Raw genomic sequence first — 26,799 nt, 5'->3', positions numbered from 1 at the left:
AGGAATTATTTGTAATATTCTTAATAGATTCATTCGAATAACCCCTCGAGGAACTTTGGAGCTATTCTTTGGAATAACCGTAGATGAAATGGCGTTGAAATTCTTGTCGGGTTTTCTTGGAAGAAATTCTGTGGGAAACTTTGGATAGCTCTTAGATTAACGACTGTAGAATTCGGTTGAAAAGTTAGTGAAAAAGTATCTGGAAGAAGTCCTAGGATAGACTTTGTTCACAGGGAATACCCTGAGAAAATTACTAAAGGTAGTAACGTTGAAATGCTCAATCCTGAAGCAATTTCTGGAAAAATTCTTGTAAGCATCCTACGAAAAATTGCTGAAGAAATTGGTAGAGGAATGATGAAATCTCTGGAGCAACCACAATTCTTCTTCTTCTTCTTCTTCTTTCTGGCGTTACATCCCAACTGGGACAAAGCCTGCTTCTCAGATTAGTATTCTTATGAGCACTTCCACAGTTATTAACTGAGAGCTTTCTTTGCCATTTGACCATTTTTGCATGCGTATATCGTGTGGCAGGTACGAAGATACTCTATGCCCTGGGAATCGAGAAAATTTCCTTTACGAAAAGATCCTCGACCAGTGGGATTCGAACCCACGACCCTCAGCATGGTCATGCTGAATAGCTGCGCGTTTACCGCTACGACTATCTGGGCCCCAACCAACCACAATTATAATTCCTGAAACTGTTCTCGAGAAATATGAGAAGAAATTTTGTATCTTAATTATCTGCAAGCAAGATAATGGAAAAAAGAGACTTTAGAGACTATTTTGGTTAAAATAGAGACTTCAGACTCCTTTTATCAAAAATAAAGACTTTTTAGAGACTTGCATAAAAATGGTATCTAAAATAAACCTGCTACCAGCCCTTGATATGTTAATCTTTCACTAAATAAATAAAGAGACATTAAAAACATCAATCATGTTTTGGTAAGCTGATAAAAATTCATACTTAAAAGGATCTTCATTGAATAGCTCATATAGTGCTCATGAGAGCGGCGCAGCCGAAATTTTTTTTCGAGTGAAGAGAGTTTTCTGTCAAATAATGGTAGCTCTGGATTATGACGCAAAAATCCATTGTCGTTAACATATTCTATCATGAATTACTGCCTCAAAGTAATTTCCCTGATTGTGATCAAAATTCCCTGAGAATTCCAGGTTTTTTCCAGGTTGAATAAAATTCCCTGATAATTCCAGGTTTTCCAGGTTTTTCCAGGTAGTGGACACCCTGTAATAAATCTTCGAGCTGTTTAGTGGACTAAAGTCGAGTCTAGTACACGACACTGAAGACGGCCTTACAGTTGAGGTCGAAATACGCGTATCTGTCAAAGGATACAAACTAGTGGAATTAAATGGCATAGTACTAAATTCGGTTTTTCATCTACTTAAATATATAGAGCTATATTACAGATTTCGATATCATGCCAAGGAGATGAAACGGAAGAGGAGAATTTGGATATGAGCGATGATGAAGATGAAGTAATCCAGTTGACGGTACTTCCACTGTCGGAAAAAATCAAAGTATTGGAAAATATAAGAAACGGCAATTGAAAAAGCGTTTGAAAAAAGCTCATCTGAAAATATACGATGAAGCCATAAAGTACTACAAGTTCCTGGTGGTGCTTCAGAGAACCACCTCATATATGATTTTAAGTTACCTTGAACACTCATTAATAGTTCAAAAACAAGGTTTTGTTCTACGATTATGCGCAAAAATGTACATTTCTATTTTTTTATCATGAAAAAAAGTTATGGGCGGGTATTGGGTTGTAAAAGGCAATTTTTTCCTTGCTTCAGAGCACCACCTCATATATGATTTTAAGTTACCTTGAACACTCATTAATAGTTAAAAAACATGGTTTTGTTCTACGATTTTGCGCAAAAATGTACATTTCTATTTTTTTATCATGAAAAAAAGTTATGGGCGGGATAGGGTTGGAAAAGGCAATTTTTTCCTTAAGCAGAAATAGACTGTTTTTTATATCTAACTGATGATTGAAGGCACTTTCAGATCATTTGATAAACATTTTTGATTTTAGTGGAAATAAGATAAAAATTACCAATATTGTTTTTCCTATATTGTTTACACGTTAAGAAAAAAATACAGCTTCATTTTTACCGCTAAAAAAATATTCAAATCGCGATAACTTTTTCGTTTCTAGATATTTTTGCACAAGATCTCAAAAAAACTCGTCTAATTCAAGAATCCGTGTCGATATTAATAATTGATGATCTAGTATTGAAGATATTCTTATGATCCTTGGGGGACCGACATTCTCCATATAAAATGTCTGGTCGCCATTTTATTTTTGGTCAATTTATCAAAAAAATAAAATGTGTACTATACAATACCAGGTAATAAGGAGCTATTCAGAAAAAAACATACAATTCGGATCAGTTTTCTTGGCGAAATCTGAAAATTACAATATGAGGTTTTTAAGAGTTTTCAAGATCTTTAATTGTCCAGTGTGGTACCAGAAACATAAAAGCTCATTACTCAAAGACGGCCATACTCACACTAATTTATTATTCCGAAGAATGAATATCCGAATACGGTAAAAAAATTGTAGCCTGAGATATTTAAGTGGATTATGGCTACGCGTCGGTCCCCCTAGGAATTTTGGAATATCTCCGGATCCAGATTACCAATTATCAATATCGACACATATTCTAAAACTAGAATAGTTTTTTGAAAGCTTATGAAAAAATGGTGCAAAAATATCAAGAAACAAAAAAGTTATCGCGATCTGAATAATTTTTAGTGGTAAAAAATGAAGCTGCCAGTAGAGGGGTTAAGAAAACCAGAGATTTCGTCAGGAATTCCTCCAAAAAATAATTTTAGAAAGCAGTGGAGCAACCTTAGATGAACTTCTACAAGGATCTCTGAAACAACTTCTGGATTGAAGTTCTTTCGGATTGTAGATTTTCTAGAAAGACAAAATAGCGAAGATAATTGGTAAAATAACCAATCAAATAAAATATAAGAATTCCTCCGGACAGAATCCCTGAAAAAATGTGTACGAATGATCGGAGGAATTGTTGCAACAATTGATAGAGTATTAACTGATCTGGAACATTGAATGAACTTTTGGGAAAAATTATGAAGGTTTTTCTTTAGATATCATTTGAGAAATATTTGGAAGATTGACAGGAAAAATCCTTGAATGAAGCTCGAGTAAATTTTTAAAGCAATTCCTGGGAGTTATCGTGGATGAATTCTTAAAGGAATCCAAATGAAAATTATCGAAAGAACAAAATCCTGGGATAGCTGTGAGATTATGTTCCATGTTATCACTAGGAAATTACTGGAGGTAATAGCGTTGAAGTGCTCAACGATTTTTCTTGAGCAAATCATGGAGAAATTCCTATAAGCATTCCTTGAAAAAATAACTGGAAATGATTGGTAGAGGATTTTTTGAAGGGATCTCTGAAAAAGTTCCTGAAAGTATTCCTGAAGAAAAATCACGTTTTCCTCTAGGAATTTGAAGGGAGACTCCTAAAGAACCTATTAAATAGCCGCGTAACAGTATCTGAAGGATTCTTTGGATCCCCTAGATTTTGACGTTAACTACATCTTACGGCAATATACTGGGTGTCAATTGAAAATCTAAATGTTGCGACCGTCACGAAATTATGTAAGATTTTGAATGGTAATAACTCAGCCGTTTATCGATAGATTTTCAATATTTCCCCACCAATCGGTCGGAAATTTATACAACATTTTATTCAAATGGAGAAAACTTTTGATTTTTGACGATAGACTGTCGAAAATTGGGAACATGTCGACCCCTTTCTTACGCAACCAAACTCGTTCATATTGTCTTCCACGATTCCTTGGGGTTGGCTAGTGCACTATAAAAGCAGACCATTTTCAGCTTCTTCGCTCATTCTTCTTTTGATGTAACTACATCTTACGGCAATATATGTACTATATGTACGATATTATGTTAGAGTTTGAAGGAAGGCTGCAACTATGAAAATCGACTTAAATTTAAATGCAAAAAAATCACTTGGCGTAGTTAACGTCATGCGGTCGTGTCTTGAACCCTCTGATTTTTATCAAGATTCACTCCAAACAGAATAAAAAAGAAAACTTAGGAACTATTTTGCTTAAAATAGAGACTCAAGAGACCTTCTATTAAAAATAGAGACTTATAATAAAATAGTGACCAAGTCTCTAAAACGAGATCTGTTACCCTGGTATCACGATATGCGCGAGAATTGGGTTGTTTAGTGAAGAAAAAATCACTGTTCGTTCCAGCTTGATCGAAAGAGCTCATCTTGCTAAGTATAACGCGATTTAATTGCACTTCAATATCCCAATGTTGATATTATAAATGATTAAAAAAGATTTCAATCCGTCGAATCAATGACATTTCAATTTACACAATGACAGTTCGTCCCGAAGTAAAATTTGCCGAGGGGTGATTCAAAAGTGATTTCCATACTAATTTCAAATGTGTTTTAAAAATAGTTCCAGGAAACGGAAAATTGTGAAACTTTGGATTCTAGTTCAATTTTTAACGTAGATTCAGAATATGTAAGAAAATTGATACCCCTAAACAAGCCAATTTGCAATATTTTCGCAGACTTATATCGAACCCCATCATACCTTATTTAACTTATCAGTGCCTCCCATAAACAGCTTGGTACGACCAAAACAGAACCAACTAATAAGTTCATCGCCCGGCAGTTTTTGGCACGCACACTTTCATACTAGTTCCGATAAGGAAGGAACCTTCTTGGCAAATGAGGTTAGGTATAGAATAATTAACAATCCGAACAATCACTTCGACAATGACTATTTTATTTTGACCGCAGGGAAACCCTGACCACGGAGACGCCTTACCTTTTGTTATCATACTCAGATATCAAACAATAAACTACCTTGCTGACGACAGGAGGACTGGCCGTAGAAGATACGATTTCACCTGGATCAGCACTTTTGGCAGTGGTGGGCTTTGCTTGTAACCCTTTCGGACACAATTTCTTTTGTTGTACTCACCTTTCAGTATACAAAACAGAAACCAGCAGGCTGCAGGGCGTCTGCCAAACAATAACTGGACCACAAAAAACACTCGCAGACCACCGTCACAATGAAAAACAATAAAACAATGCCTTTTCCTTCTTTGCTGACTGGGCAGTTTCCGAATCAATTCCGCGCAGTTTCGACGTTTACAACCCGCGGAAGGGAAGTGCAAAATATTTTCGCAAAAGTGATAAAACGTAAACACACGCACCAACACATTGACAAGCCGGTCGCTGAAAGTCGTCCATAATGTACGAAACGCGACTGAGCAAAATTTTAATTGAATTTGATAAAAAATCATATGCTTCAATTAAATCATTAACCTTACGAAAAGAAATAGACTAAATTTCGTGGTTTTTACCACATAACCAGTTTGCTGTTTAATTAGCATTTTCTTCGGGAAATCACATTAAAGGTGGACAATGCCCAATTATTGTGTTACGTAGCTAATGGATGACACCTTTATTCGCGAATTTTGTTTTGATTTCAAACTGTTCACCAACACATTTACACATGCTCACTGCAAAAGATTTCCACGCAGATCTTCAGTTACATAACTCAGAGTCGACAAACACCTTTATTATTTTTGTCGACTCAAACATCACTCAGGAATTCATCAGTTTTTAATTCATTCTTTATATTATAATTAAAATTTATATTGTATACACTATTCAGTACATAGCTTAGTAAAAAAGGGAAGTTTCTAAAGAAAAATTAGCAAACTAGTAGAACGATATCGATTTCTGTGCAAATTGATCTGACTCAGTAGAAATCTTTTTGGGTGGTTGTTATCAATTCTGTTTTATTCAAGACTTAAACCGTAACTCTCCGGTAGAACTCTTGAAAAAGTCTACTCAGTATTTAATATTTTTTTTTCAGCAAGACCATGCTGAGGGTTGAATGAGATAAGGATTTGATAGAACACCATTTTCCAGTCTAATGTTCTGGGTTTTGTGCGACTTTTTTCAAGCTCTTGATACGTCCATTATGCGTGAACTTGATGTCTTCAGCTTTTGTCAATAACCGTATATTATATATATGATATACTAGTGGTCCCGGCAAACTTCGTCTTGCCATCAAGTAGGCTGTTGGAAAACGTCAAGAAATCCTCCTTACAAAATGGCACCTTAGTCTTGTTCCGTTTTCCCCATTATTTCGGAGACTTACCTGAATTTTTTCCTCGCACGAACACGTCGCATCACTTGTGGAGGGCAACAATGAAAAACTGGCCTCAATCCGTTAACCCGTTCTCGAGCCATTTCGTGACATACAAACACCGCTCCATTTTTATTTATATAGATCCGCGCTTGTATAAATCTAATGCGACAATAATGAACAACTCAAAAATAGGGAAATCCACTCCTCTGTATTTGTATATTGTCTGCCTTAAATTTAGTTACTGACCGCTCCAGCGATCAAGCTCTTCACCGTGCCAATTATATCCGGCAGCTTGTTGGCTTCGATGAGCAAAACCTTCCTGAACGGCTGCAGTTCTTCGTCTTCTTCCAACCAATTCCCGGCCAGGGCCGTCGTGGTTTCCTTCTGTACCGAATAGTCAAAGCTCGCCAAGCTGTCCTTGATGAAGTACTCCTCCTCGTCGTTTGAGTACAGCACTTCCGCGGCCTTCGATCCGGCGGCAGCCTTCTGATAGTACTTAACGAACATTAGGAAGTAGTCGAACTTGTATGGCATTCCCTTTACTCGGGCCCGATCCATTTCCACGATCAGATTCTCAAACATCGGAACGCAAACCGCGGCCGGAATGTTCACAAAGCGCTCATTCAACAGCAGGGCGGTACTTTTGGATCCGCTTTGCAGGGCTTCGCGAAACAGCTTCAGCACAGAATCAGTGGCATATTTTTCCGCCTTTTCAAATATCAATTTTTGAAGCTGTTTTATACATGGGTGATCCTGCTTATTGGTAAGATTGATGGCCGTTGTGACTCCGAACACGATTTGACACGGATCTTCCATGTCTTCGTCCTCCTCCTCGTCATCGTCATCGGTGTAGGCTTGCTTCAGCACGCTTCCTACGTAATTTTGTCCTACAATGAAAAAAAAATCTCCCTCAGTTTAACTGCACCAACATTAGGGTGTCACAGAAAAAAAAACAATGACTCATGAGCAACATGAGCAATTCCCGTTGAGACCGACCCACTATATAAACATAGTTTTTCAAAATGTTCAAATTTATGATTATTCCAGAGCTCCTGTCGAATAAGTCAAGAAACTGCATTCGGTTGGGACACCCTAACCAACATTTCACCCCTTCAAATATTTTGCATTTTTCATTTTGGCTAGATTCAAATTTCGCAAGGGGAGAAAGTCCCTTCCAGCATCGTTGTTGTACTCCCCCGCACCCTTCCTTACCGATGATTAATCCGGAAAGCTCGTTCAAATCGATATGCGCCTTCACGAAAAGCTGTCCCAGCATCTGCTTGATCCCATCGGAGTCCGAATCGATCGGGTTGCGTCCCTCGAAGTCCACCGTTATGCCCTACAATCAAAAAACTTGATAAAACAATGTGATTCCACACCAAAATAAACATCCCACCAACCTCGTCACCCTTGTAGATGTCCGGATTTTCGTCGTCGCTGGAATCTTCGCCGCTGTCGCTCTTTGCCTCCATCTGCTCGGCTTCATCTTCTTCGTGCGATTGAACTTTTACCTTCTTGCTGGTCATCTTGTAAGCCGCTGGATTGTGATTCCTGCTTACTAGTCCCGTATGTTCCCGGTTTCGATAGATCCGTACTGTTTGAATACCGAAATGCACTTTTATTGCAATAAAAACTATGCAAACGTGTAGCGAAGTTGATTCACACGCGCGTTAGTGTGGCCGCTTGCATGAGAAATAGAAAACGTCAAAGAGAAGCTTTTTGTTTTGCTCGCGATTCGTTGGGGCACGTTCTTTGCTGATACAAGCGGACACGGTTCAAAAAAACCTACCTCATGTTTTTGCCACCCTAAAATGTGGCGAAAGTGATATAATCTCGTATAAAAGAATAGAGATAGAAAACTATAGAGGACGAATGTCGCTGGTGTTCCCTTTGTTCTCGTTCAGAAACATGTTGGGTACATAAGTGTCAAACTGCATACATTTACGCGTTGACATTTATAGCCCCGTCTATCTCCACCTGCAAAAGATGTTCCGACAGCGACGCCAGCGTCATTATTCTTCTATGGTTTATTATTTCTATTGTTAGGGTTTGTTCAAAAATTTTATAACGCCAAAAATATTCAATTTTGACACCCACCCACCCCCTCGTACTTCCACAGCGTACGGAATGTGGAAGGCGTGGTTCTTAGGGTCTATTCACAAATTTCATAAAGCCAAATATTGCCATTTTTGAAACCCACCCACCCCCTCGTAACGCTTTTTGAAAGCATTAATCAAAAAAATATTTGGTAGGCGTGATAGCAATAATCATTACGTACAACCGGTACCAAAGGGCTTGTTAATATATTTCATAACGCTAAAATTCATTATTTTGGACACCCACCCACCCCCTTGTGATGCATTTTGTATTGATATTTTTCTGTTTTTGTAAGAACCGTAACATCGCAAGGACACCCACCCACCCCCTCCAGCGTTAGGCGGCGTCCATTTATTACGTAACGCTAAAATTGGGAATTTTTGACTCCCTTTCCCCCTCCGTAACGCTTTTTGTATGAAAATTTTAAAATTTTTGTATGGGTCGTAATGCTCGAGCTTACCCCCCCCCCCTTCGAGCGTTACGTAATTTGTGGATGACGCCTTATGAAATTTGTGAATGGGCCCTAAATATTTTTTCGAATCCCTAATTTTGAGAAATAATTCGTTAGATGCATTTCGACATACAAATATATTTCGCGTTACCTGTTAGCGATTTTTCGTGCATAGACACTAGTGCAAGTGCGTTACTATGCGGCGAGTAGCGAATCAGGGCATGTATATAACCCATTGTTGGAAGGATTGGTGGCGTGTTCTGAAGAAATAGTTTTGACCGATGGCAAGAAGATTCGAGCCAAGAACAAGGTGGATTGTACATCGTACAATAAAATGGTTTTGTCAGAAGTGCCGAAAAGTTGTCCAGCGAGATGTAATAAGGAATGGAGGAGACATGTGGTGGAAAGAGAATTAAGCTCCAGGTGGAGATATGGAGGAAAAGTAAGGGACGGGATCATACTGAGGAGGAGTGTTGGAGGAAGCAGTATTCGTCTCTCTATGAATGGTCTTTAGGACAAGTGTTTTGGGAGCGCTGCACCGTGACAAAGGAGGAGGAAGAAAAAGCACGCTCTCGAGTGTTGTTCAGGGCTGGCACCAACTCGCACAATGCGCGCAAAGAGCAGAATTTAACCACTGCACAGAGATGAGACAGACGCGCGAAAAGTGCAACAACACGAACACAATGAGGGCACGCAATCGGAAAGAGAGTGTAAGCGATTACGCAAAGAGTGATGCTGACGGGGTGTATTGGCAAAACATGCTCAAAGTGAACACAATTTAGCTCTTTTTGCCTTATCCTAACATGGGTATTTTTAAAACGAGACCAACGAATAGATGACGGATATCGATGTCCGAAGTTGTTTTGGAATCCAAGATGGCGACCTCCGGTTTCCGAAAATTCCTCCAAACCCATGCAATATGGGTATTTTAGGAACGGGGCCGACGAGTAGATGACGGAAATCGATGTCCGACTCTATTTTGGAATTCAAGATGGCGACTTCCGGTTTGTGGAAAACCCTTCAAACCCATGCAATATGGGTATTTTTGGAACGGGGCCGACGAGTAGTTGACGGTAATCGATGTCCGGTGTCGTTTTGGAATCCAAGATGGCGACTTCCGGTTTCCGAAAATTCCTTCAAACCCATGCAATATGGGTATTTTTGGAACGGGCCGACGAGTTGATAACGGAAATCTATGTCCGACTCTATTTTGAAATTCGAGATGGCAACTTCCGGTTAGCGAAAATTCCTTCAAACCCATGCAATATGGGTATTTTTGGAACGGGGCCGACGAGTAGATGACGGATATCGATGTCCGGTGTCGTTTTGGAATCCAAGATGGCGACTTCCGGTTTCCAAAAATTCCTTCAAACCCATGCAATATGGGTATTTTTGGAACGGGGCCGTCGGGTAGATGACGGAAATCGATGTCCGATGCCAATTTGGATTCCAAGATGGCGACTTCCGGTTAGCGAAAATTCCTTCAAACCCATGCAATATGGGTATTTTTGGAACGGGGCTGACGAGTAGATGACGGATATCGATGTCCGGTGTCGTTTTGGAATCCAATATGGCGACTTCCGGTTTGCGAAAATTCCTTCAAACCCATGCAATATGGGTATTTTTGGAACGGGGCCGTCGGTTAGATGACGGAAATCGATGTCCGATGCCAATTTGGATTCCAAGATGGCGACTTCCGGTTAGCGAAAATTCCTTCAAACCCATGCAATATGGGTATTTTTGGAACGGGGCTGACGAGTAGATGACGGATATCGATGTCCGGTGTCGTTTTGGAATCCAATATGGCGACTTCCGGTTTGCGAAAATTCCTTCAAACCCATGCAATATGGGTATTTTTGGAACGGGCCGACGAGTTGATAACGGAAATCTATGTCCGACTCTATTTTGAAATTCAAGATGGCAACTTCCGGTTAGCGAAAATTCCTTCAAACCCATGCAATATGGGTATTTTTGGAACGGGGCCGACGAGTAGATGACGGATATCGATGTCCGGTGTCGTTTTGGAATCCAAGATGGCGACTTCCGGTTTCCAAAAATTCCTTCAAACCCATGCAATATGGGTATTTTTGGAACGGGGCCGTCGGGTAGATGACGGAAATCGATGTCCAACTCTATTTTGTTATTCAAGATGGCGACTTCCGGTTTGTGAAAAGCCCTTCAAACCGGATTTCGCCATCATGGATTTCAAAATGGTGTCAGACATCAATTTCCGTCATCTACTCGTTGGTCCCGTTCCAAAAATACCCATATTGTATAGGTTTGAAGTGATTTTCGCTAACCGGAAGTCGCCATCTTGGAATCCAAAATGACATCGGACATCGATTTCCGTTACCTACTCGTCGGTCCCGTTCCAAAAATACCCATATTGTATAGGTTTGAAGTGATTTTCGCAAACCGGAAGTCGCCATCTTGGAATCCAAAATGACATCGGACATCAATTTCCGTTACCTACTCGTCGTCCCCGTTCCAAAAATACCCATATTGCATGGGTTTGAAGTGATTTTTACAAACCGGAAGTCGCCATCTTGGAATCCAAAATGACATCAGACATCGATTTCCGTTACCTACTCGTCGGTCCCGTTCCAAAAATACCCATATTGTATAGGTTTGAAGTGATTTTCGCAAACCAGAAGTCGCCATCTTGGAATCCAAAATGACATCGGACATCAATTTCCGTTACCTACTCGTCGTCCCCGTTCCAAAAATACCCATATTGCATGGGTTTGAAGTGATTTTTACAAACCGGAAGTCGCCATCTTGGAATCCAAAATGACATCAGACATCGATTTCCGTTACCTACTCGTCGGTCCCGTTCCAAAAATACCCATATTGTATAGGTTTGAAGTGATTTTCGCAAACCAGAAGTCGCCATCTTGGATTCCAAAACGACATCGGACATCGATTTCCGTCATCTACTCGTCGGTCCCGTTCCAACAATTCTCCCATATATTCCAATAGAAGCTCCAATAGAAGCATTCAGTAGGTACTCAATGAGCCACACAAAGAGTTTGTGTTCACCATTTTCCATCCACACTTTGTGTCGAAGGATGCATTGCAGTGAGAGCAGAAACACAAAGAGGCCTCAAAGAGGTAAGAACCAGTGAGAAAGTGTAGCTGTCGCACTGCACTCAAATTCATGATCAACACAAAGTGCGCGCTCTTTGTGTTTTTCTGTTTGCACTGAGGAGATGCCAGCCCTGGTGTTGTTGCGTTTTGTTGTTTGTAATAGTGTGAATTCGACCGTCTTGTGAGACACAATTAATCAAACAGTTTATCGTAGACCAACTTCGTTCATAGGTTCCTTCGATTGTGAAATCCCTTATCGAGTTGTAAGCCAACAAAAATCTCAGTGGCAATTTTAGGAGAGATTCAGAAAGATTTTCGGAAGCCTCTTCAAAAGTATTAAGAAAGGATTTCCAAAAGCATCTCAGTTGATTTCTGGAAGAATCCTAGAGGCATTCTCGTAAGAATCCCAGAAGTATTTCTGGAAAAATTGCAGAGTTATTTTCGGAGGAATTCTAGTAGAGTCCTAGCAACAGGCAACACAAGTGCATTAGAAAAAAATAACTTCCGTAAATACATAGTCTGGTATAAAAAAATATTGGAAATGCATAATTTATATAATTTGTAAATATTAAATACCTTATATGAAACACAAATAATAAATTGCAAACAACACAACACCTCAGCACGATCCACCTCAGGATATAATTGCAAGGGTGGCGGTGATCGGAAAGGGACAACGAAATCGAAGGCAAAATCTGAGAAAGCCTAATTTCTCTAAATTTAGATCACTAAAGTTCTAATAAGCGGTTTCTTCACCACCGCTTAGGCCTTAAACCTGGTTTAATTGTATGGGTAAACGTGGTTTACGGCGTAAGCGAAGGTGAAGCAATTTGCTACTGAAAAGGAATCGCTCAAGAAATTTATCGATGATTCCTTGCAGAAATTTCTTAGGCGGCTACCGTTTGAATTGACATTTCTTTCCAACTGCGTACTGCGATCAGAAAAAAGAACTTTCTTGGACTATTTGTTGCAGGAATTTCCCACACATCAAGATAGGCCAAGAAATTCCTTTTCAGCAAAAAACCATAGGCATGAGTGATGAAAAATCGCAATGGACCAATGCACCAGTTCATTTTTTGACGTTTTAGCGGTGCCGTGTCATTTATGTGGGAAACCAGTGAATTCGGCATCGCTCAAAAATCAAATTAGCGAACTTGTACATTGATCCATTTGTGAAAAAAAAACGAATAAACCCAAATGACTTACAGTTTAATTTTTATTTAATATTTCTAGGTGATTTTTTGGGGTCCGCTACCCTAAACGAAAAAATGTTCGTTGAGAACGGACACCAAATTGTTTACATATTTCTTGACGTTTCTATCACATTCTTGCCTCGTTTGCCTTTCTTGTGTCCGTCTCACAGTTCTAAAAAAACTCGCATGTGAGGTAGGTTGTGCAACATTACTTCTAATAAAAATAAAAAATTATTAAAACGTACTTTTACAGTCGATCTGCCGCCAAATTTGCCATTAGGAACCTACTAAGTAATGCATTCTGACTTATCTCCACATCTGCATACGCCCGAGTGCAATCGGCTGATTGACCTGCTCAAAAAGTGTCACGAAGAGGTGAGTAGAATCGGTAGCAGGGTTGTTACGACCTGACTACGCTAATTTAGTTTGGCGCGAATTTATATATTGATTTTGAACTTAATTATAAACAGAATAATCCCTCAGAATATTTTGCGGAACAATGCATAATACATCCAGTAATGTCCACTATGGGCTTCTCGAGGGATCTTTTTTTTTGTTTAATAATTCTCACATTGATTTCTCCAGTTGAAATCTGTCTAAGATTCGTAAATGAATTCCTCCAGGAGAAACAGGTTTATTCCGGGTTCTTTGAGAAATTTGTTTAGATTTTTCTAAAAATCTTACAAATATTGCTTCAGGAATTCCTACGCTATTTTTCGTCAATTCTTTTGTGGAAAAAGCAATTTCTTCAAGAGTTTTTTTTATTGAATTTGTCAAGAAATTACCTGAGGAAATCTATTAGGATTTACCTCGAATTCCCTTAGAAATTTATCAATAGCTTTCTCGTTCATCCAGAGATTTCTCTATTATTTCATACAATAATTATTCGTGTAGTTTCTTTCGAAGATTTTTAGTGATTTGTTAGGAGAATTTTTTTATGGATTCATTGAAAATGTTCTATGTTAAACTAATGCCAGTAATTCCTCCGATTATTTCTTAACTTTTTCCTCTAGAGATTATGTCCAAGGTTTTCCAGTGATACTTCCAGAAAACCATGCAGGGCCTCGATTACTTTTTTCCGATACGGAAGTTAATTATGTATTTCTTCAGATATTTAATCCGAGATTACTGTAAAATTTCGTTCAGAAATACTCCCCGTTTTTTCACAAATTCTTCCAACAATTTCGGAAAGTTTTCATAACCCTTTATCTCTGAAACAGAACAAATACGCCAAATTCTTCGGAGTTTGCAACGATTTCGACCACCAGGTCGTAAACTGCCTGAGAGACGAGCGGAAGGAACGCAGCCGACTTAACCGGGAGCGATCCCTGGAGAAACAACGCCTCGTCCAGGAGCGCATGAAGCAGTTTGATAAGGAGGAAAAATCTCGGCCAGCCGCATAAAACATGACGGACATTATGGAAAGCTATTACCTACAGGAAGAGCAGCAAGTCATTTGCGAAGAAACGGTTCCGTCGATAGTGGATGATTTCGTGGAGGATTACCCGTCCACGGTCGATCGCTTTTTTACCCGTTATTACTATGTGCAACCCGGGAAGGAAAACGAACCGCTTCGAGTACTGTTCCATTCGAACCGTATCTGTTTGGTTGGTTTGGCCCCGGAGCATGTGGCATTCGAGAAAGGGATCCAGGCGGTTACGTTCGAAGTGGGGCGGATTGATCGCAGCGAGAACCAGGTAAGTGGGAAGAAAAAGAGCGGTGGGATGATTTTGCAGATGGATTCAACTTTGGCGCTGATCACCTGCAAGGATGGAAATGTTTACAAAGTGCGAGGATGTGTTCAAGGAAAGCTGGTGGAAGTGAACAAGCGATTGGTTGAGAATATAGATTTACTACGGGAGGAAGGCGATGGATATGTGGCGGTTGTTATGCCAAAACCGGAGCAGTGCGAAGCCGTTAAGGCAAAACTAATGTCCCAAGAAGAGTACGATAAGAAATACGGCAAGCGGATGGTTAGCGAGTGATACAATTTGTAAACTAACGATGACTTTCTTTTTTTTTAGAAAATTGAGAAAGTCATTGAATCCTACTCATTAAACCATGGCTGAATTTGTTTTGAAGAATTTTCTTCTAGACTTCTAGTAGACTTTCTAGACTCAATTAAATAATATTACCAGTGGCGCGGGAAGTGGATAGGACAGGTAGGACATGTACTACGCACAAAAACACCTGGGTAGGACAGTCAAAAGATTGTCGTACCCATGCTTCAATAAAAAAGAACAAGATCAGCAGAAAGACAAGCTTGAGAAATAAATGAAACTATTTATAATCTGTTTGATATACATACAAATTCGATCAAAGTCTTACTTATAATTATAAAGGATGGAAGACGCGATATGCTTTTAAATGGTAATTTCATGCCTAGTAAAGCGTGACATGGTTTGTGCATGACCCTCGAAAGTTCTGGCTCGTGAGAAGAATGATTGAGAATATCTATAGTGAAAATCCTGGGAAAGTAACTGTAATTATTGCTACGAGAAAATTCCTTAACTGTTAGAAAACAAATGGAGTAATCCTCTATAGCATTTTTGAATTTCTGCGCTGTATATAAACGCTTCATGAAGAAATTTCAACGAAATATTTTATGGAGCTTCAGCTTGATGAACAATTTTTAAAGCATCTTCAGTTTCACTGGCAAAGGCAAGCAGTTTGATCTATTTTTGTCAAATTTGTTCTTTAAAATTGATTTAAAAGTATATAAATATAAGGGTTATTTATATTTTTAAATATGAATGATAACACAAATTGATCCATGGTGTCTATTTCAATGCAAGTCTATTGAAGGTTTCTATTTCTAATGGGAGGTCTCTGAAGTGGCTATTTAAACCAAGATGGTCTCTGAAGTATCTTTTTTCTTTATCCTACTTGTATTGAATCTTGCTGTAAAATTGTATAGACTCTAAAGAAACCTTCAGAGATTATAACGGGTTCAATAGACTCTTTAAGAATTTCGTCTCAGATTCTCCGAGGAAAAGCTACAGGAATTATCATAATGATTTTATTTAGAATACTGGGCCTGCTACGAAAAATATTCCAGCGTTTTTTCAATGGATTTTTAGATGAATTTCTCCATAATTTGATCCAAGAAATCCTTGAGAACTCCAAAGCTAATACCTCCTGTAATTAAGTATGACTTTCATTTTTTCAAAACTATCCTAGAATTTGCTCTAGATGTATTTTGGTTGATCCTTCAACAAAATTCTCTAGAAGATCTTCCAAAGATTCTTTCAAAATTTCTTTCGAGGATATCCAGAGTGTTTGAAGTAATTAGTTTACAGGTTTTGTTTTCAAGGAACCCTACAAGAATTCATCCGACTGTTCATGTGGATTCCTTTGAAAATTCATTCACGTTTGATCCCGGAAAATCAAAATTTCTTGAGGGATCATCCCTAGAAATTTATTGAAAAGATATTGATTGAATTTTAGAGGACGTTCTGACCGGGAATCTAGGAGGATGTCCTAGGAAAAACGATGTATGAATCACTGGATTAAACCTTCGAACCTAACTCCTCCTAACTGAAAAATGTCTCAATAAATGTTCGGAGGGGTTCAGATCCCTGCCCTTGGGTGATGGGATTGACGGTGATTAATCAAGTTGGCATTACATATTGTTGATATTGTGAAATTACTCTAATGTTTATTGATCGCGAAAATTAATCGTAATTATAACTTATAAAATGTAAGTTAATCTAGTAGTTTAAGTTATATAATGACATGTGTTGCAATGCTTAAATATATTTTACACTTGATTTATCACACCTTCAGCATGAGTTTAGTTACTGTCGCATGATCTAACACCAGATAACTACGCGTAATGCTGGAGGGACCGGCAGGGCCTACTACCAGTCTCTACTAACACTCAAATCACTAACAAGACTGGGAAACCAACGATCACCTTCATCAGTAGCACTATTTCTAATAGTAGTATTAGTTCAATATACACAAGTCGTTTTCAATAGTCCACGAGGCGCAAGAGTGGGTGCGGGTGGTCTCTGCGTCTCACACATTGAAAATAGACTTTTATATTAGGTTTACTAACAACGTAGTAATACTTACCTTGGTATAAGACCAATACTGTGGGTTGCCCTAATTCAGCGCATCGCCTAAATCCGATGCCCATACCGCTATTTGTTTTTTGTATATTCATAATTGCAATTAAAAACATCATAAACAATAATTTCCAATGTTTGAGAAATATTCCAAAATGTGCTGATTTACGGCATTTTACAATATTGCGTTATCTAGTAAGGTTGTAGCGGAATTAGAGAAGTATTACTGATATATGTATAATAATTAGAAAACTAATGGCGCTGTTGTTACTGAAATGTTTCATTCTTTACTGTCTTTTATAAAATAATATAATATTTTTGAACAGAATGCTGTAATTTATAACTTATTTAATTCTCTAAACATTTTTGCACTACCTTGCATCCACACCAACACTGGCGACATTAGCGTTCTTTGGGTAGTATTTCTGTTATGTAGTAGTAACCTCTACCGTTTTTATTCTAACGATCATAACATAATTATCGTGAGCGTAGTAGTGGAAATAACATAGAAGTAGCTTTTGTATTTGTAGTTAAGGTACCATGATATTAGTTGAATCCTGTCCTTTGGTTCAGAATGGGGTACGGGCGCGTTCTGCCAACTCGGCAGAACAGAGGCAGATTTCTTGTGTGAACAAGTTACAACATGGACGTTCTAAAGTGCCAGAATGAAGTGTTGAGCTTGTGGGGAGTACTTGAAGATGGAGTGGAAGGTCATTACTTCGCGTTCGTGCTATACTTCTCCATATCTATAAAATTATATACAATAACCGACCCTTAGCTTAAGAGTGCTTCGTGAGGCCCAAGCAGGACAGTTCGGTTTTGCGTCGTCCGATCGATTTTGCTCACGATTTCACGCGTTTTCGTCGCCGAAGATTTTTATTTTCCCTGTTTTGGAGCGTCTTGCTGGGTAGGTATTTGGGAAGGCCCAAGCAAGACGGTTTGTTTTCGGAACGCCAAGAAGTTTTGCTGTCAGTGTCAGTTTTGTGTTCAGTCGAGAATGGATTACCAACTGGTGAGTTCGTTTCATGCTTATGATAACACATTTTTTCTTGAAAGCGTAACTTTTATGTAATATCAAAACAAACTTTGTATAGTTCGTCACTATAAGTGTCGGCATTATGCTATTTTCTTATACAATTTCAATATACATATATTTTTCTCTTTTTGACATTATTAAAAATTATCTTTTGAAATGTTCGACATTGTGAATGTTGACGTATTTATTAAAACTTCTACCATATCGAGACAAAATGCACAGTAATACTCATATGTCATTATCGAACAAACTATGTATGGTTCGTCACTACAAGTGTCGGCATTATTCCTACTTCATATAATTTAAAATATATACATGTAATTTTCAGTTTTCGTCATTAATAAAAATGTCTTTTGAATTGTTCGACGTTATAGATGTTGACGTATTTTTTAAAGCTTCTACCAAAAACTTCTCGAGACAAAAATAAAAAACTAGCTTTAAATATAAGTCGTATATTTCCCCCTTGTCCATGGATCGCATCACCGACCAGAGGTGACTCCCAGATCTTTTCCTCCCTCACTAATAAACACCCTTCCCGTGGTGATTGTGGAGATGCAGAGGTATTCTCGGTCTCTAGAAGCAATAATCATTACACCCTAACATTCTTTCCCCATCCCAACTGACTGTAAGGACTTGGCCGGCGCCGTTATTGATCAATAATATTAGATCTGCTAAAATTACACTTCGAGAGTAAGCGGAAACTCCCATCTCTTATTCATTTGGATCGTAGTGCAATTCTTACCAGTTCCGATCAATCACGGAGTAGCAACCATTGACATGTACAGTCAGTCTATGCTATGCTATGCTATGCTACAATAACCGACCCTTAGCTTAACTATTTAAATTATCAGTTGCAAATACAATAATCTTTTTGAGCTAACTAACATGTCGTCGCGTTAATTTTATCATAATGATCTTTTATCTACATTCGTCGAACCATTCTGAATGGCCGTTGTGAGAATATCATCAAGAACTTCTCACATGCAATAAAGCTGGATTGTCCTACATTGAAACATTAAGTTTTTTGCTCTATCGGATAAATTTTATGTGGTTCATAATCAGTTTCAGGGATTGTTATCGTGGGAATCCAAAGAGCGAATTTTGTATGACTTCAGTTTAGGCCAATACTGCAATAAAGCATGTTACAATCACTAACATTTCTTCTCTCCCTATCCTTGTTTTCATATTTAACCCGCCACTACCACGAGCAACAATGCAATGTAAACAGCGTAATGGTCGAGGAAACGCGGATACGGGAACGATCGTCGGAACCAACGGACCAACGAAGGATTGCAGCAACCTCCAGCTAAATGAGAGAAGTATCCAATATAACAGTCTAATTTGGTTCAGACTTAAAAACTATTTACACCCTGACAGAACTGCCTATCTCAAAAATAGGTAGAAGGGCGGGACGATGGTGCGAGCCTACCCACTCTGTCATCGGTGGGCGTCGGGCGTGCTAACTGGTATAGCATGGGACCCTAACGAAAGGCGGAAACACGAAAGGCGGTATCACAAAAGGCGGAAACTCAAAAGGCAGACTAACTTAGACGTGTAACAAAAGGCGGAAAATAACATAAGGCATAATCTAAAAAGGCGGAATCATTCAAAAACGATTTTAAAATGATTACTTTAGCTTCCAAACCATAATTAGACTGGGCTGTTTAGGTTCCTATTCATATCAGCGTTTTCAAAATCACTAAGCGGACTTAGAATTTCTTTTGAAAAACGGGGTTTTTTGTTTTTCAATTTATATGTAGGTATTATACATAGATGATAAGTAAATACCATCAAATGCCCTCCATTACGCTACGGTGCCACTATAACCGAGAAATATCTTCTCGCACCAGGTTGATGCTAGGTGAAATAACCGTCCCCTGTTTCTATTTATTTTATTTATTGTCGCCTGTTTCAGCCTTAGGTTTGCGCTTAATTTTCGATAAATCTAACCAATTTTGATGCTTTTTCTTCTTGGCACTACGCCCCCACTGAGACGCAGTCTGCTTCTCAGCTTAGAGTTCAATGAGCACTTCCACCGTTATTAACTGAGAGCTTTCTTTGTCAAAGTTGTCATTTTCGCATTCTTATATCTTGTAATTCTACGTCATTAGCCCGAAAGACACTTGCTCGAAAGTGACATTAGCCCGAATGATGGACAGTCTATTCTTAAAAAAAAAATATCTAATACATTATCAGTGATTTGTCCTTCTTTTAATCATGGGCTATTCTTTCTGGACTTATCACCTAGAATATGTTTGGCGCCACGAGGTACTAAAGAGCCAGTTGAAATTGATTCTTGTTTGAAACATATACTCTTTTTCGCCCAATTACTGCTGTTAGTGATATTCAAGCTGCTCATATTTGCGGTTATGTTATGGCACAGAAAAACAGACGTAACAGCTAGAACAATTACCCATTTGAAACTTTGTCTCGCAAATGTTACTGTCCAATGCTGAAATTGCTGTGTTTGGCAAACCGAGAATCAGGTGGCAGTAGTGCGCAAAAGCGATACGAGCGCTACGACTGGCCAGTCGGCCAACCATGAAATATTAGAATTGTGCACAATTTTGCTGTACGATGCACATAATTCGAGTATTCGTCTGTTTGTCAGTGGTTATAGAACCCTCGCATTCCAAAATGCTTCATAGAAGTGCCTTTGTAGTTATTTTACCCAATACGGTGCTATAATAGATTTACTACAAACTCTATAATTCGGACCATCGCATTGGCTCATGGGACATCGAGTCATGGAACAGAAACGCTTTGAAGAGTTGTACAGAATACAAAACAAGTCATATTCTTTACTAGTGTGAAAATCAAATTTGATTTGTTCATTCCTATCGTAGGATTACCATCCGGACAACTAGATCATTTTTTTTACAAATTTGTTCGAGATGGATAGGAATGACCTAGGGAAAGTGTAACAGTTATGGCCATAGTGGTTCCCTATTTGGCCATATGATAAATTTCGAAATCATTCACATTTGGAATCTTTTTGAATGGTTTACCGTGACGGCATATTTAATACCTCACAACTAAGACACAAAAAAATAATTCAAAATTTGAAAATAATTAAATTAACACGTATAGCGAAATAGGGAACCATTACGTCCATCGCTGGTAGACCTACTCTATATCACCTTTTCAACCCTCTAATACCCAAATTTTTATTTTCGATCTAAATATCATTTTTAGTTATCTAAAATCGTTCTAAACACGTTTTGGGCAATGATTTATTTTTATTCGCAAATCTATGAATTTTGGTTTTTGATTTTTATAATTTTTATTTTTGAACCTATCCTTTTTCATTTTTTCTTGAAGCCTCTTCTAGTTACTGATTTTTGGCAACAATAAAAATTCAAGTTTTCACCATACTTTTAAAAATAATAAATTTCAAATATTTTTCTGAAAATATTTTTAATTTCCGTGTAATTAACGGAAACACAGGATTGGAAATATTTTAATACCACCAAGCCCATCTTCTGTTATAGGTTAATAGTAGAAAAATATAAAAGGTACGATTATTTATATTACACGTTAAATAAACCCCAGACATTTGTAGGTTATATAAGAATACAATTTTTCAAACAATTTTCAAAAATACAAAAACTTTCAAAAGTCATAAAAAAAATTTCTCATATGCGTGTTATGAATCAAGGTTTAAGCCAAAAATAAAATCATTTTGATTTCCGAGCTACGAAAAAATACACAAAATTCCAAAGTGTACCCCGTCTAAAGGCGGGGTTGGGTATTAGAGGGTTAATATTGTACACCGTAAAAAACTGTTTGAGGGCACCATCATATTTACCTGAAACTAAAATAATATGATATCGTGAGTCGTTATAAAGGCCGGCCGTTTGCTCTGCTGGTTCAAAAAGTCCGCCAAATTTAAATTAGCCTTATGTGATTCCGCCTTTCGTGTTTCCGCCTTTCGTGTTTCTGCCTTTCGTGATTCCGCCTTTTGTGCGTAGTCGCCTTTTGTTAGTTCTGCCTTTCGAAATTCCGCCTTATGTGTTTCCGCCTTTCGAGTTTCTGCCCAACGTAGGACACCCCTCAAAAATAGGTAGAAGGGCGGGACGATGGTGCGAGCCTACCCACTCTGTCATCGGTGGGCGTCGGGCGTGCTAACTGGTATAGCATGGCCTATGGGGCTCTGCCTGCACAAATCATGTTTTCTTTCTCTTTCACTTTTTTGTGAATTGCTAACAACAATGCCATTGAAGTTAATCCAATACAAGAATGCAGTGCAGAACCTCATAACGCCTTTTTCGGTAAACGTATTTCCCAGCGTGGGGTTTATAGGGATGTTTGTGTAAACAACGCAGATTGGCCATGGCTAGGGGGTGCGTTGATATTAGCAGATTAGATTAGCAGATAAATGTTCGGAGGAGTTCAGATGATTTCTGAAATTATCCTTGGAGAAATTACATTTCTGTGATTATCCTTGGAGAAATATAGATTAAATTATCGAAGTATCATAAACAAAATTCTTGGGGAAATTCCCTAGGAAAATTCGTGAAATGATTCTTTGGAAAATAATCACTAAGGGCCTACTGAGCAAAAGAACGATAAAAGAACACAATATGAATTTTGAAAGTGATCAATTCGGACGCAACCCGGAGGCTCGTAACGGAAGGATGATTTTACAACCTTTACATTACGTAAGTATGTATTTTGGAGAGGTGCCGCAAATTTGGTATGATGGCGTCAAAGAAACTATTATCGGATGGAATGACTTTAAGTTAAGACTGGCTCGAGCATTTCCGGCGAGAATTGATGAAGTAGAAGTCTATAATGCGTTATCGAAGTGGATGAAGAGATCAAATTAATCATATGAACATTTATTTATTTATTTATTTATTTATTTATTGTGAAGCTGCTGTAATCAACTATGTTATCAACGGTATTCAAGATTCAAATTTGAGATTGATCTTATATACGAACTATGATGCTGTGGAGAAATTGTTGGGTGCCATTTACCGGTATGAAAATCAAACAACAATGCGCCTTACGACGAGAAACAACTTTTCAAATGATTATCAAATCGTGCAAGAAATGCAAGGTACTGTTTCAATTATGGTCAAAGAGGTCATATTGCAAGAAGATGTAGTCGGTTTTTAACACGAGGCTGTGAACAAACATCTGTTTCTGGAAAGCAAGAAAACGATCGCTTAGCTAAAAAAAATGTAACGATGCACTGCCACTGGACGAAGCAATCCAAGTCGAAGAAAAATGCTATCACATGGCTCGAGCAAAGATAGGAAATCATGGTAGGATTAGCAAAGAACAGGTTTAGGATATATTAGTCAGACTTGATAATTGTTTAGTTAAATCAGAAGCTCTATTGGATACAGGAAGTGTTATATGTGATATGTGATCAAAAGCAGTCTTATTTCGGACAGAATTCAATATCAGCCCTCTATTCAAAATTCCTATGCAGTTTTATTAAAATATTAAGTTTTGAATTGTTTAAACTTAATATTTCAGGCGTTTTTATTTCGGAAATTATAGTTATTAATTATATTTATTATATTAATTATATTTAGTTATATTATATTATATTTCCCGATAAGAAGGCACAACAAGACCTGTCAAATACCATAGTGAAAAACTATGATGCCATCCCTCTGGTCAGGATAGAGCCCAGTGGTTCAGCGAGGAGCCATTCGGTATAAGACCATGCTCCCAGCTCTACTCCATTCGCCCCAACATCTCCCCCGTTAAAACTGACGGTACACGTCGAACCGCTCAGGCATCCTTCTAATGCGCGAAGAACGTCGAGGCTGTTGTAGCACAGGTGTGCTTGAATGACTCGATGTTGATGACTCAATGTTGGAGGATACGGTTGAAGCTTGCCTTGTGTGGTCCGAAATAACTGGATGATGAGGAGTGTCTTCATGCGGAGGTGATAGCGAAGGAACACCAATCATGCCGATTGCGTTCGGCCTCGGCGTATTTGTAGGGATAGATGAGGCAGACTTGCTTGGTTCCTTAAAGTTCCATGCTGATAGCAGGACATCGAGAGGCAGAGGATTTCTAGGCTCGATTGACTCGAATGTAGATTCAGAGTCTGTTGCGGTACGCGTACCTCAATCTGCTGGTTTTGCTGGAGATTAAGCCGGAAAATATTTTGACCTCTGAGGTTTGCTGATGGATTCCAGAGTGGATTATTCAATAACTTGTCGCCAGAATATTATATTCTAAAATAATATTTATTGAAGCTGATTGTGACTGTTCTGTACAAGAGCTGATAATAGAATCAAAGTTCAGAGTTATTTGTCAGAATGCCAACTCAGAATTGGCTTTGATGGACTGCTACGATGCTAAGGACTGTTCATTTTATAAAGTGGACACCTTATTTATGCTATATCTTTTTTATTTATTGATGAAATCGTAATCGGTTTTCTGTGTATCGTTAAACTATTATTTTACAATGTTATGAAAATACAGAAACTTACAAAATGCTTTTGGTTGAAGAACTAAATAGTTTTTGCAAAAACTCCTAAGAAAAACTGTTCGTCAAGTTTAAGCATTATTTTTCGCATGAAAAAAATCCTAAATTTAATGAACAAATTGTATGTTAGTATCCTTTACTATTCAACTAAAGGTAGAACTTTAAAAACATCAATAATATTCCATCAGTCTCTGACGCTGTGTCACTTTAGTGATCTATTCCTTATGGTCAAATTTGCTGACACACCATCTTTTTACTCCCAGCAAAATAGTAAAGTAATAAGCGTGTTCAAAACTGGTTTAGATTACTAAAGAAACTATATATGTATAAAAAAGAGCGAAATCTTAAGTTTTAACCGCATTCTTAGGTACCAAATTTACTCTTTATGGTCGTTTTATTGAAAAATTCCATACTTTTAAAATTATATACGCATGTTTATCGATCTAGAGCAAATTGTAAACGTTTTTCTCAAAATATTTTGGTAGGTAGTCTCAGAATAACACATTCTGAAAATAATACATGCAAAATAAATTTGATTTAATTCAAGCAGTGTTCCCAATCTTGATGATTGTCATTGTGCTTTGAGTGGTCTTCTGAAAATAAAGCATTTGTTTTTCTATTGTGCTTAAAATATGAGATGGGGACTAAATAAGCAACTCTATGAAGGCGTAAGTTATTTTTAATATTAATACTATATTATTACTTCCGTCTGGACGTACTTTAAACTTTAAAACTCTACTCATATTAGTTCCATTTAAATTTAAGATATTTTTCTTTAAAAAAAATGATAAAAAATTGATTTTATGATATCTGCAAAATTGCTTCTCCAAAAATAACTTGATATTTTTTAGCAAGCTTCTAATTGATGATGCTTTCTAAGTACAAGCATATTTTGAAAATAAAAAATATAAATTGTAGAATTTTCCAGCCGATTTTTAATAATCCTTGATTTTGATAACCTCCAAAAATCGACCGTTCTAAACGTTGTGCCTTATTAGTGTAAAATCATACTATTTTGGTAACTTTTTTATTACCACATCATTGTACAATATTAGTCGAACAATGTACAGAAAATCGATTTCGATTTCATTGATAAATTAAAAAGATATTGCATGTCCAAAGTGTCCACTTTATAAAATGAACAGTCCTTAGCACTGCACATTGGACCGTTTTCTCTGTTCTCGTCGATTTTAGACGATGGATGTCTTCAGAGAAGTTATTCGTAATTGAGTTTTGCATCTTTTAGGAAAAAAGTTGAATAGGGTGGCCCTTATTTAAGTTAAAATTTTGACTCAAACTCTTTTGTTTGATGAAATTTGTGGCTGTGGTCTTCTGCAAACTTTTAGAAAATGTTATTTTGAACAACTTTGACGAAGACACTTTTGATCTAACTCTTCATTTGAGCTAAGTAAATTGATTTCGAAAGTTTTATCTTAGGGTGAACCCAAAAAATCAGTTATTTTGATCTAACTTTTTTATTTTCAGTTTTACGTGAATGTGGTCTTCAGAAGAGTTGCAGAGGAAGTAAAGATACACATTTTTGCTGAACATCGCAAGTATGTAATTCTTGTGATTTTGAAGTTATAAGCCAATTTAAGTGAAAAACTATGAAATCTTTAGATGCCCATAACTCATGGAGTTGGTTCGATAATTTTTTTTATTTTAGTGGCATTAGAAAGGCCATACAATAGGCAACTTTTGCTGTAAAAACTGTGAGAACGTAATTTTTGTAAATTGAGAAAATTCACTTCAAAAATACACTTTAAAAACTCTAAATTTGCTTGTAACTCACAAGATTTCAAAGTTAACGGTGTGCTGTCTTCAGCAAAGTTGTAGGTTTTAGGCAGTGCACTGGATTGCTTGTGATAACATAATAAAATGTTTCACTAGAAAATTTAGAATTACGGGCATTTTCCTTCATTGATTGGAATGAAATTCTTCAGTAAAGTTGTACAAAAGTTTTCCATAGTGTAAATAAGTACTCAGTGCAGTTGGCACATAGAGGGGCGGGAAGAAATATGAATCATAATGTGGCGTGGCTCAGTCGATACATAATCAGAATTCGCTCGGTACGTCTTCGTCCATGCGATTTCCGTGAAAAAGTGCAAAGTAGATAATTAAACTGATGTTATTTATTGAAATACAGTAGTTTTGTTGTATTTTTGGTGTACATGTGGACGAACCAAAACAGTTTTCACTAGGAACAGTAGGA

General features: G+C 37.7%; 4 protein-coding genes and 1 long non-coding RNA gene across 8 annotated transcripts in view; 3 read left to right on the top strand and 2 right to left on the bottom strand.

The window, feature by feature from the left end:
• Positions 1–5,218, bottom strand: part of LOC5576737 (putative aminopeptidase W07G4.4) — a 69,989-nt gene extending 64,771 nt beyond the window's left edge. Inside the window, exon 1 of one of the 2 annotated variants that reach the window (XM_001656177.2) lies at positions 5,018–5,218. The gene's annotated coding sequence lies outside the window, so the exon portion shown is untranslated. Of the gene's footprint in view, positions 1–4,899 lie in introns of both variants that reach the window. The other variant, XM_021837686.1, reaches the window with a different exon arrangement.
• Positions 5,219–6,388: 1,170 nt separating this feature from the next.
• Positions 6,389–7,911, bottom strand: LOC23687643 (protein BCCIP homolog). The gene is made up of 3 exons (XM_021837683.1): positions 7,600–7,911; positions 7,412–7,538; positions 6,389–7,086 (listed from the first exon to the last, which is right to left on the bottom strand). The coding sequence occupies exons 1-3, from the start codon at positions 7,723–7,725 to the stop codon at positions 6,434–6,436; spliced, it is 906 nt and encodes a 301-aa protein (XP_021693375.1). The 5' UTR covers positions 7,726–7,911; the 3' UTR covers positions 6,389–6,433.
• Positions 7,912–13,141: 5,230 nt separating this feature from the next.
• On the top strand, positions 13,142–15,017 carry LOC5576721 (COX assembly mitochondrial protein 2 homolog). 2 transcript variants are annotated; one of them, XM_001656178.2, is made up of 3 exons: positions 13,142–13,220; positions 13,281–13,402; positions 14,248–15,017. In XM_001656178.2, the coding sequence occupies exons 2-3, from the start codon at positions 13,322–13,324 to the stop codon at positions 14,428–14,430; spliced, it is 264 nt and encodes an 87-aa protein (XP_001656228.2). In that variant the 5' UTR covers positions 13,142–13,220; positions 13,281–13,321; the 3' UTR covers positions 14,431–15,017. The 2 variants fall into 2 exon arrangements, with proteins under 2 accessions (XP_001656228.2, XP_021693374.1); XM_021837682.1 differs by having other exon boundaries at positions 13,163–13,224.
• Positions 13,198–15,029, top strand: LOC5579244 (FAM206 family protein CG9288). Of its 2 annotated transcripts, none has more exons than XM_021837680.1 (3): positions 13,198–13,220; positions 13,281–13,402; positions 14,248–15,029. In XM_021837680.1, exon 3 carries the CDS (start codon positions 14,434–14,436, stop codon positions 15,010–15,012), a length of 579 nt encoding a protein of 192 aa, XP_021693372.1. In that variant the 5' UTR covers positions 13,198–13,220; positions 13,281–13,402; positions 14,248–14,433; the 3' UTR covers positions 15,013–15,029. The 2 variants fall into 2 exon arrangements, with proteins under 2 accessions (XP_021693372.1, XP_021693373.1); XM_021837681.1 differs by having other exon boundaries at positions 13,199–13,224.
• A 4,006-nt stretch (positions 15,030–19,035) lies between these two features.
• Positions 19,036–22,490, top strand: LOC110674664. The gene is made up of 2 exons (XR_002499079.1): positions 19,036–19,531; positions 22,197–22,490. It is a non-coding gene; the product is annotated as an uncharacterized LOC110674664 (long non-coding RNA).
• Positions 22,491–26,799: the final 4,309 nt, after the last annotated feature.

Source organism: Aedes aegypti, chromosome 1, assembly GCF_002204515.2.
Source record: "Aedes aegypti strain LVP_AGWG chromosome 1, AaegL5.0 Primary Assembly, whole genome shotgun sequence".
Lineage (NCBI taxonomy): Eukaryota > Metazoa > Arthropoda > Insecta > Diptera > Culicidae > Aedes > Aedes aegypti.
This window is presented reverse-complemented; position numbering and strand designations above follow the sequence as displayed.

Excerpts from the sequence above, each read along its gene's own strand:
- LOC5579244 (XM_021837680.1), top strand. The coding sequence starts at position 14,434 with ATGACGGACATTATGGAAAGCTATTACCTACAGGAAGAGCAGCAAGTC.
- LOC5576721 (XM_001656178.2), top strand. The coding sequence starts at position 13,322 with ATGCATTCTGACTTATCTCCACATCTGCATACGCCCGAGTGCAATCGG. Across the intron at positions 13,403-14,247 it reads TCAAAAAGTGTCACGAAGAG|AACAAATACGCCAAATTCTT; the intron begins GTGAGTAGAATC and ends TCTCTGAAACAG.
- LOC23687643 (XM_021837683.1), bottom strand. The coding sequence starts at position 7,725 with ATGACCAGCAAGAAGGTAAAAGTTCAATCGCACGAAGAAGATGAAGCC. Across the intron at positions 7,539-7,599 it reads ACATCTACAAGGGTGACGAG|GGCATAACGGTGGACTTCGA; the intron begins GTTGGTGGGATG and ends TTTTGATTGTAG. Across the intron at positions 7,087-7,411 it reads GCTTTCCGGATTAATCATCG|GACAAAATTACGTAGGAAGC; the intron begins GTAAGGAAGGGT and ends TTTTCATTGTAG.